Here is a 10,890-nt window from a genome sequence, read left to right as displayed (position 1 = left end):
GTCAGAAATTTTGAAATAAATAAATGTTGTAATTATTTATTTGTAGGTCACCCCTTAAAGGATCCCACACCAACCATCCAATAACTTCCAGCTAACGGACACCCGAAAGTCAAAAACTTATCCGTACAACCACACCCCTGGTTTAACGAATGATTCCTTTGAGTGGGACATATTAATTTAAAAACCAATGGAATTGTGACACGTACGATACTAGTTGATATATATATACACACATTAATAATGATGAAACTCATTTACCATTTATAAATTGATGTTGATAAAAAAAAAATGGAATTTCTTTCTAAGTTCTCTAAATCCTAATTTAATTGTTTCATTGGTAAGTGTTTTTTTTTCTTTTTTTAATCTCAAATGGTAAATAGAAATACGAATACAAGAATCATTCAAAAAATTTCATAACATGAAAACTTTAATCTTTATTTTAATATAAAAAACTAATAAAAACTTCTAAATATGATTTTTTTTTAAGACAAAATTACATTTTTTTTTACTTTTTTAATTTTATTTCTTTTATTTTAAAAATATCATATTAGATCAGATGAACTTCTTTTTAATATAGTGCCCAAATTGTTACGTCTTTCACACAGGTCGAAACTTGCTCAATAATAAATTTCGTTACCATAAAACCGTTATAGTTATAATCACCATTCATGGGGTTCGATCGTCGGCTCATTTATTATCAGGTTACTAACACTATACAGGTATCGGTCCCATACATAGCGTTACAACTTTATAGAGACTTATATTTCTAATAAACGATGGATTGGACCTGTCTACGTGAGCCCAAAAAATAAATATCCAAAAAAACACTGGGTTTAATGGATCATCCCCATATTGAATGTGGGGAAGGTGATGGAAGTGATGAGGCTGGGAATAATTGGATGAAGGTGTTAATGTAAAAGGGCTTACTCATTAATGATGCAACCATTACAAAAGCAAGAGCAACAGGGCATGAAATTATAGAGAAATGGAATTGATGAAGAGAAAGAAAAAAACAGTAAAGAAAGGAATTCTAAATATTAGTACCAAACTACCAGAAATGCCATAATTACAAGAGGGGAAAGATGTAGACAACTCGCCTGCCTTTGCCTCCCTTATAAGCTCCCTCCCTCTCTTCCAACTCTATCTCACGTTTCTACCATCCTCTCCTAACATTTTCCCACCACGCGCTACTTTATATTAATTTTTATTTGCAAATTTCGTTAAAACGAATTAACTAAAAAATAACCCTAATGCAATAGATTTAGGCCTTGTTTGATTCCTATAAAATACTAAGAAAAAAATAAAAAAGTTAGGTCATGTTTGATGCCTAGAAAATATTAAGAAAGGAATAAAAAAGTTAGGTTATATTTGATTAGTAGAAAATAGTAAGAAAATAAAAAAAATATAAAGGAAAATGATTTTTTTCATATTTAATTGTCCTATAAAAAAATCAAATATAATTAAAATTAGTTAAAAATTATATATTTTTAAATTATTTAATATTTTTATTGATGAATTAAAATAAGTAAAATAAGTTTAAAGTAACAAATAAAAATAATTTGTCTACTTTTAATTTTTTTTTTGTATTTTCCCTCAAAATTTTTCGATAACCAAACATAATATAATAAAAAAAAAAATTTCTTAGATTTAATTACGAAAATATAAAAAAATCAAATATAATTAAAATTATTAAAAAATTAATATTGAAACAATATTTTCTTTATTTTTTATTTACTTTTACTTTTCTTTTCAATTTTCTTTTCACGTATTTTCCTTCAAACTTTTGAGGAACCAAACATAGCGTTAATCTTGGGTTCTTTACATTAATATTCCTTATATGAATATCTATATCTTATAAAAAAAATTTATATGATGTAACACTCAAATTAAAAATACTATATAATATGAAATAATTTGAATTTCTTTTGGGCATTCAAGAATACCAAATTAGGGTACCTTTAGATCTTTTTTTCGTCTTTAAAGCTTGTTCTCACAAATTTATGAACACCATGGGATATAATTAAAGCTCATTTAACATAAAGTGACCACCCACTTTAATTATAGAATGATATTTAATTTTATTTTTCATTATTATTATTATTATTTTTTAATTATAGAATGACTCGTGAACTTTTATTTGCTAACTATTTGGCATCGTATGATTTAGGGCAACATGGGATGCAAAATGAGAAATTTATTTAATTTTATTGGTTTATATTGTGCTTGAGTTACTTTTTAAGAAGGGAATTAGCAATCAAAAATGTATTTTTTATAAGAATAAAAAATAAATTTGTTGGATTGGAAGCCAACTGAGCGACACGCACCTGACGAGCACGTGCACAAAAAGAAAACTCCAGTGGAGCGACTCTTCTCTTTTCACTTTTAAGCAGTCTTCCATTCTTTCGGCTTCTGAGCTCTCATCTCTCTCTATCTCAGAAAAAGAAGAATCAAGATTCAGATGAATCGACTCGCGCCTCTATCAGAAGAACCCACAAATGATGAGGAAGAAGACAACAACAACAGCTCCAAGAAAGTAAATTCATGGAGAAACTGGCTGAAGAGCCACTTCTCTCTACTCTTCAACAAGAAATCTGATCTGAAGATCCTCTTAAGCGTTCTGGGTTGTCCTCTTTTTCCTATCTCACCCCATGCCGGCCAACCCAACACCCACGTAAGTCCTGATCTTTTTTTTTTTCTTTTTAAAAAAATTTCTCCCGAGAAAATCCGTTATTTTTGGTGAGAAAATCTTCTTTTTTCTTGATTTGGGTTGTGGCATTGTTGGTAGGTTTCGTCGTCGGCGGAGTACATAATACAGCATTTCACGGCGGCGACGGGTTGCCGGAAACTGGAGGGCAAGGTGAAGAATGTGTTCGCCACGGGAAAAGTGAGGATGGCGATGGTGGACGAGCTCGGGTCGAGCGGCTCATCAACCGCCGTTGGACCCACCGGAGTTTCGCAAAAGGGTTGCTTTGTGATGTGGCAGATGGTTCCTGATAAGTGGCTGATTGAGCTGGTGGTGGGTGGCCACAAGGTTGTCGCCGGTAGTGATGGTAACGTCGCTTGGCGCCACACGCCGTGGATCGGCGCCCACGCCGCCAAAGGCGGCGTCCGCCCTCTCCGGCGAGTTCTTCAGGTCAGTGCTCTCTTACTCACTCACAGAATATAAAAATATCATTTATTCTAATTTATTTATTTTGTTCCATCTTATTCTGAAAAAAAAAATGATTAATATTCATCATATTCCAAAAATAAACCATCATTGAAATTGAAATATTTGAGATTTAATTTTTAAGTAATGATATTATATAATTTTTTTTACTAAATCTTAATTAAAGTGATTTTGATATAATTAAGTATATTTTCATATGGGATTATGAAGGTTGGTCCACTTGTCTTTATAAGAATTAATTGATGTTTGGTTGCATGATAAATTCAGATCCAATCTAAACCTCAGAATAGTGGATACCTACTACCATTCTTCCTCCCAAAGTCCCAACATACCTGGTATTATTTCCCCGGGTGATGTGGGCTCTTATCAGCCTCCTAATCTTTTGTAGGAAATTCACAAACTTTTCGGACCCTTTTTCCCCACCTGGGCGGCCCACATCTTTTGTGTCATGGTCCCACTTAACAGTAGTTCCTCTCAAGACTATGGCCTTACCATAATTAGTTGTCTTGGAATCTTTTTATTTGTAATGTCAGAAATAGTACAGCATGATGAAATGTTTGAAATTCACATCAAATTTATTCATATATATATTTTTTTCTCTTTCTTTACTTATACTTTTTCTCTTTGTGATTTCTTAGACGGTTGTCATTTCAAAAATATTTGCAATTGAAAATAGTTGAATGAAATGGTAATGGGTGAGTGATTTGAGATTGCATCTATAAAAACATTGACTTTGGGAATAGGCCAATCTAGGCTCTCGACTTTCAAAAATCGAGAAGATGTCATCGTCATTTGCTTTTGATATATATATATATACTCTTTTAATTCCTTTCAAAATTTTCAAAAATCAAACATAAACTTCATAAATAATGTCAATTTAATAACACGTCATATTATTTTATATAAAATATGAGTATTTGTTTCCTATTATAAAAAAATAAAATAAAAAGAGTAATTCATAATATGTAAACCAGAATTCATGAATATTCCAACCATATTTTTTCATAATATTCATTCTTAATACAGGGATTGGACCCACTGGCGGTATCAGCTGTGTTCTCCTCAGCCCAATACATGGGGGAGAAGCGAATCATGGGCGTCGACTGCTTCGTCTTGAAATTGTCAGCCGATCACACGGACCTCGCTGATCGCAGCGACAACACAGCGGAGATGATCAAGCACGTGATCTTCGGCTACTTCAGTCAACGGAGTGGACTGCTGGTGTACCTAGAAGATTCCTATTTAACGCGCATACAATCACCTGGGTCCCGCCCCACGTACTGGGAGACCACCATGGCCACCAAGATCGAGGACTATCGGACGGTCGAGGGCGTGATGATCGCTCACGGCGGTCAATCAAGCGCCATCATCACACGCTTCGGAGACAATTTGAAGGTGGGGCCCGCGATCACGAGGATGGAGGAGACCTGGACCATTGACGATCTGGCGTTCAACGTCCCAGGGTTGTCCATGGATTGCTTCATCCCGCCTGAAGAAGTACAGAAAGATTACCCCGAGGAGAACCTTGATTGGAGATCGCCACTGCACCGGTGATAATCGTGGGGCGGTTACGAGGTTGATTTAAGTTGACTTTGACCTGATAGGGAGACTGTTGTGTATGTACATATAGATTATTGGTTATGATTTTGCTAAACAACATGTTATGAAATATATGTAACATGTATCGTGTAATGTTTTGCATTAAAATATATTTTTTCAATCCAGCTAGGATTTTAATAAACGATGAATTTTGGAGATTCGTGGCGAAGCTGAAAATTTACCGTATGAATAAGAAAAATATAATTTAAATAAATAGATTTTATATTTTTATTTTGTAGTTAAAAGGCCCGTAAAATTTTAGAACAAAAATGAGCTGAGTTATGCGAGCCCAAAAAGACACAGAAAAAACAGAGGGGGAATGTATCGATATAGCCGTTGGGGATGGCAACTGAAAAGAAGGCATTCCGAGAGGAAGCTGCTTTTGGGATTTCCCTTCTGCTACAGCACTCCCACGTCGCCGGAGAATGAGAAACCGGCCTCACCGGGACCTCCTCCGATTCGAGTCTCGATCACCGAAATGGCAGGGCGAGGCGTGTTCGCGACTCGGAGGATCGGAAGCGGAGATCTCATCCACACAGCGAAGCCTCTCGTATCTCATCCTTCGCTCTCCAGTATTCATAGCGTCTGTTACTTTTGCCTCAGAAAACTCAAACCTGTAACCTCTTCTGAAGATTGCAATGTTCGATTTTGTAGCTACGAATGCGAAGAACAATCCAAGGTAAATAAGATGCACGCCACATGTTTGAAATTTGACTCCTGAGAAACTGAGAAGTGTAATTATGCTATCCGTCATTTGTAAAATTTTCCTTTTTTTTTTCCTTAGGTTTTTGTCGCAGTCGAGAGGAAAGCAGATTGGTCAGCTTATGATGACTACTGTAGGTAATGAATTTCTGTTTTCTCCTTTGCTTATAGTTGTTGGTGTCGCTCTCAAGGCAAGAAACAGTGAGATTTGTGGCAATATGTATGATGAAAGTAATTACACTGACAATAAAAAAAAAAAAAAGAATTTAGAAAGAAGTATTTAGATATTTGTATGAAAAGTATATTCACATGTTTGGATCCAAATAAGCGCTCCACTATGCAACATGAAGCCTCTGTCTGAATAAAGGAAATTTTTAGGAAAAGGGAAAAAAAGTTAGGAGGAAATTTTGGTTTACTGTGGAAAATATGAAGAAAAATGAAATATGGTGAAAAATATTTGAAAATTTATATATTTTATAATTATTCCTTCTTTTACATAGAAAAAAAAACATGTAGTAAAAAAGGCCTTCCTTTGCTTTGTCTTTCCTTTTAATTTTTCCCTTCATCATCTGTTCCATGTACTTCTTTGTAAACTCTCTAAAATGCAATTGAGCCTAAGGCTTTGTTTGTTTTTTTTGGAAAGTTTAAGCGAAGGAAAATATGGAGGAAAATTATAACGAAACCTTTGCTTCAGAGTGCACTAATATATTTCCTGTGTAGCCTTTTTTTGGATCTTTAATCTGTTCCTCTTTTGCCTATCAAAAAAGGAAAGAAAAAGATAAAGAGAATTTGTAATTTTTTGGTCTAACTATATATGGAAAAGTTGAGGAAAAAAAGTCAAATTGTCGAGAAATACATTTTCCTCAAACTTTTCTCACCTTTTTCTTAAGGAAAATGGGGAGAAGAATCTTTAACATTTTCCTTAGGCTGTGTTTTGGTTCCTACAAAGTTTGAGGGAAAGAAAATAGAGAGAAAAAATATAAGAAAAAAAATGTATGAAAATTTTATAAAATTTTCCATGTGCATATTATGGAAAAGTTGAGGGAAAGAAAATTAAATTGTTGAAGAACACACTTCTTCTAAACTTTCCTCCACCTTTGTTTGAGAAAAATCTTTTAACATTTTCCTTTATTTTTTCCTTTTAGTATTTTTTTCTCATATTTTTGTATGACATCTAAACATAACAAAATAATTTTTTTTTACCATTTTTTTCCTTTCCTTAGTACTAGATCCAAATGTAGCCTCTGTGTGTGTATTTGTTTCCTTTTTCCATCATATCCAAATATAAGCAAATCATTTTCTAGAAATTTTTTTTCATTTCCTTAATACTTTCTAGAACCCCAAACATAGGCTAAGAAAACAACTTTATACTTCAACTTATCCTTGCATATGATAAATACTGCAATTACAATTCATATTATCAGATTCTGGTTCAGCATTTTCAAAGCAAGAAACACGGACAAAGCTAGAACACAAATGTCTATTGATAGCATGCAATTACAGAGTTTGAATTCTTGTGTGAAAGATTTATAACAATCATGCTTTCATGTTGAGAGGATCTCAGTAATTGTTTTACATCAGTTGTGGGCTTAACAGCCAAAACTTCTGGGATGTAATAATTTCTATTATTTATATATCTAACAATATTTAGTCTGTAAACGACTGAGCACATCCCATACTTCAAATTTTTTTGCCTCTGTAGAACTCGAGGTTTGAAATACCCACTTCTTGTGAAGCGCTTGGCTTGTATGGTTGTATCAGGAGTGGCATCAGCAGACTGTCTTGACATACTTCAACCTGCAAGTTTATCATCTGAGATGATTTCAGAGGTAAGGAACTCAAGAAGTTCTTCCGAAATGGAATGCTAAAAATTGCAAATGTAGAATTGGCTTTTAGAGTATTAAACTTTGATTCCTCTGGAGGTTTCTGTAAGTGGGAGAAGCTTGAAAATCTTTTATTATTGCTTCTAACTCACTAAAGGTAGAACATGATTCAGAAAGTAGAAACTTATGTAATGCTTACTTGGAAATTGATTTTCATGCCTTAATTAGAAATTATTCATTTTGAGGTGCTATTGAATTCCATTTGTTTGGTCTTTCTTTCTTGCCACTATTAATATATTCTGAAGTTTTCAGATGGGAGAGGGGTTTAGCTTGTTGCAGAGTGCCTTCATGAAGGCAAAAGCCAGAGATGAATGCATGGCATGTATCCTATTTATCCTAATCTTTCATCCAAGTTCTTCCTGATTCTACTTGTTCTGTATCTAGCATTCGTCAAGAATAACACTTTCTTTGACATCACTAGTTCTGACCGAGCAATGGTACATTAACGTGCTGGCACGGTTTCGTATTAATGCATTTCGCATTGAATTGGCTGGAGGGTCATATGAAGATCTTCATTCATTAGCAGCAGCTTCTGTAGAAACCGAAGCTGCTGTTGGCAATGCTGTCTATATGCTTCCATCTTTCTATAATCATGACTGTGGTAAGTTCTGATTCTACTGCTTAAATTAGTGCATGCTTGTTAATCTTTTCCTAAGGTACCTATAATGCATTTGATTCCAGTTTCAAGCATCTAGATACTTCATCTCACTGTATAATTTATTTTGATTCCCCAGTCGGAATTTTGGAATCTCCTACTATAGTATAGGGCGTCATCCCTTACGTTATGTTTGGCTCCAAAAAGTATTAAGAAAAGAAAAAAGGGCTAAGAAAAAATGATTTTTTTATGTTTGGTTTTACTATAGAAAATAGAAAAGACTATCAAATATAATTAAAATTAGTTAAAATTTATATATTTTTAAACTATTTAATCTTTATATAAGGAAGAGAAATAAGTGTGGGTTTGAATAAGTATATAAAAATAATTTATTGACTTTAAACCTAATTTTTATTTTCCTTACATTTTCCCACAGATTTTCCATGAACCAAACATAGCTTTGGCCTTTCCTTTGAGTCATAGAACCTCTGCTAAATAGTCTGGAGCATCAGCCAGAGGAGTCCAACCGGTCCTTTAGAACAAATTCAGTTGCTGCATCATTACTTGCTCTAAAAAAACCTGCAGAATTTCTAACTTTAAACTCTCTTCTGGAAGTGGATCCATGCAATGAGAAACAAAATGAAATGACTATTATCTTTGCAGAACCAGACCCATCTCTCATGGGTGGGTAATCCAGATACTTTCTTTTATACACCCCAGCCACAGGTATCATTCCCATACTCCAAAAGAACTGACTGAACAGATTCTTTATTACAGATCCGAATGCACATATCATATGGATAGATAACGTGAATGCAAGATTGAAAGCTCTCCGTGAAATTGAAGCAGGTGATCTCATGCTCATACAGCAGTAACAGCACAGTTTCTTTTCTTTCTGTTTACATCTGTTTCTCTTCCATATCGAAAGTCTTTTGAGCTGAGTTTAGTAATTATAGAATACTACATTATAAACTTTTGTGTGGGTATGATGCAGGTGAAGAACTCCGAATCTGCTACATCGACGCAAGTATGGATCATGATGCTCGTCAAACCATCTTGTTCCAAGGGTTTGGTTTTAGGTGCAGTTGCCTTCGTTGTTCTTTTGGTGATTAAAAATGCATCTTGATTTACAAAACCCACCGAGACGAATCGCCACCCCTATCATAATATCATGGTAAATCAAATCAGAGAATTGGAATTCTTTCCTTTAACGTAAAAAGAGATTATATTTAGTATTACATGCTAGAATTAAAGAAATAATTGTGGGAATCATCAACCAAATTATAACGAAAAGATATTGCAGAAAATATCCCAATATTTGGCCCAGGAGAATCAGGCATAACCGAATGGATGTATGATGTATCAACTGCACCCACTTGTTATTTTAATATCAAGTAAAAAGAGTCGACCAGATTCATGCATACACTTCATCCATCCCACGAACTTTGCAGAAACCATTCTTAGGCAGCCATTATTTTAATATCGTGTGTCAGAGGGTATGAATATTATATTTGGTGGAGAAATATCATTCAGGCGAAATTTGGGAGAAATCTCTAAAAATCGGCGATGTTTCCCAATACATTGGATGGTCAAGGCGAAATTTGGGGAGAAATCTCTAAAAATGGGCGATGTTTCCCAATACATCGGATGGTCAACGCGCTACAGTGTCCACTACAGTACACCAACTAAAAAATGCCTCTATTTTTTTTGGCAGGATTCAAAGTTTTGGGATTCAACTCATATTATCACCGGGATAAGTTTGCCCCTTGTGAAATGTAATGCACTAAAAATATACATTCAAAGTCATCTTATAAAGAAAACTTGAAGAGAATATTTTAGAGAACAAATTATATAATTGTTTTATAATTAAATATAAATTTTTTTTAATTGATTACTAAAAATATAAAAATTATCATAATAATTTTCTTTATAGTGTTTTTAATATCATTAATAAATTAATTAAATATTAAAAATTGTACATATATTATAATTTATTTTATATCATTTAATACAATTGAATCAAATGAATCATAATTTTAATATTAATATATATTTTAAAATTTTATATATATATATATATATATATATATATATATATTATAATATTATTATAAAATAATATTTGATGTAATTTAATAATAAAAGTACACTTATAAATTTTATATTTTTATCAATGCATACGATATTATTATCAAATATGATAAATCATATTATACATATATCAAATTCTTTAATAAAACAACATTTTTATAAAGTTTTTCTTATATTTTTATAAATTTTTCCAAAATATCCGTAATTTTCAATATTTTTATTGGCTTTATGCAAAGGTAGATGAACGTGTTTGGGTTATTCGTTAGAGATAATAGCGCAATTAGCAGAAGGCGGAATTTTGCTTACATTGAAACTGAACTATGATGAGCTTTGCTTCCTGTTCAACATTTCCAAAAGATTATGAGTTCAACAACATGAACTTTATTCAATTTTGGCTGACACATGGTCTCATTCAACCATTCAATCAAAACCAAACAGATGATCAGTAGATCAATTTAATAATATAAACGTGTTAATAATTTAACTTAAATAATTAGATATATTTGGTAAAATAATTTAATAAGTAAAAATAATTAACTTATTTTTTGATTCATATTTTAAATTAATAATTTAAGTATAATTTAATTTAAAATCAATTTAAATTATTAAATAATAATTATTAAGTTTTACTAAATACCCCAAAATCGAAAGATATTGGTAATTAGTATATTATTGAATTGGGCTTAATATATTTCTTTTAAGATGTTGAAGATGATTGATTTTGTGTTTCCTTTAAAATGCATGATCTAGTGCATGATCTTGCATCGTCTATAATACAATATGAGCACCACAAGGTGGATGCTACGGAGAAAATCGACTCCAACTAGATTCTAACTGTTTTCTTTACTGAC

At 32.7% G+C, this 10,890-nt stretch overlaps 2 protein-coding genes across 3 annotated transcripts; both read left to right on the top strand.

The window, feature by feature from the left end:
• Positions 1–2,391: 2,391 nt before the first annotated feature.
• On the top strand, positions 2,392–4,924 carry LOC117919645. Its single transcript, XM_034836852.1, has 3 exons — positions 2,392–2,671; positions 2,786–3,133; positions 4,196–4,924. Exons 1-3 carry the CDS (start codon positions 2,459–2,461, stop codon positions 4,721–4,723), a joined length of 1,089 nt encoding a protein of 362 aa, XP_034692743.1. The 5' UTR covers positions 2,392–2,458; the 3' UTR covers positions 4,724–4,924.
• Positions 4,925–5,004: 80 nt separating this feature from the next.
• On the top strand, positions 5,005–9,369 carry LOC117919646 (histone-lysine N-methyltransferase ATXR4). Of its 2 annotated transcripts, XM_034836853.1 has the most exons (8): positions 5,005–5,447; positions 5,553–5,608; positions 7,173–7,299; positions 7,606–7,675; positions 7,775–7,954; positions 8,564–8,632; positions 8,726–8,797; positions 8,943–9,369. In XM_034836853.1, the coding sequence occupies exons 1-8, from the start codon at positions 5,088–5,090 to the stop codon at positions 9,059–9,061; spliced, it is 1,053 nt and encodes a 350-aa protein (XP_034692744.1). In that variant the 5' UTR covers positions 5,005–5,087; the 3' UTR covers positions 9,062–9,369. The 2 variants fall into 2 exon arrangements, with proteins under 2 accessions (XP_034692744.1, XP_034692745.1); XM_034836854.1 differs by lacking the exon at positions 8,564–8,632.
• The last annotated feature ends 1,521 nt before the right edge of the window (positions 9,370–10,890 follow it).

This window comes from Vitis riparia, chromosome 8, assembly GCF_004353265.1.
Source record: "Vitis riparia cultivar Riparia Gloire de Montpellier isolate 1030 chromosome 8, EGFV_Vit.rip_1.0, whole genome shotgun sequence".
Lineage (NCBI taxonomy): Eukaryota > Viridiplantae > Streptophyta > Magnoliopsida > Vitales > Vitaceae > Vitis > Vitis riparia.
The sequence above is the reverse complement of the archived record's forward strand: the minus strand, read 5'-3'. Positions and strand labels throughout refer to the sequence as shown.

Excerpts from the sequence above, each read along its gene's own strand:
- LOC117919646 (XM_034836853.1), top strand. The coding sequence starts at position 5,088 with ATGTATCGATATAGCCGTTGGGGATGGCAACTGAAAAGAAGGCATTCC. Across the intron at positions 7,300-7,605 it reads CATCTGAGATGATTTCAGAG|ATGGGAGAGGGGTTTAGCTT; the intron begins GTAAGGAACTCA and ends TGAAGTTTTCAG. Across the intron at positions 7,676-7,774 it reads CAGAGATGAATGCATGGCAT|TTCTGACCGAGCAATGGTAC; the intron begins GTATCCTATTTA and ends TGACATCACTAG.
- LOC117919645 (XM_034836852.1), top strand. The coding sequence starts at position 2,459 with ATGAATCGACTCGCGCCTCTATCAGAAGAACCCACAAATGATGAGGAA. Across the intron at positions 2,672-2,785 it reads CCGGCCAACCCAACACCCAC|GTTTCGTCGTCGGCGGAGTA; the intron begins GTAAGTCCTGAT and ends CATTGTTGGTAG. Across the intron at positions 3,134-4,195 it reads CTCTCCGGCGAGTTCTTCAG|GGATTGGACCCACTGGCGGT; the intron begins GTCAGTGCTCTC and ends TTCTTAATACAG.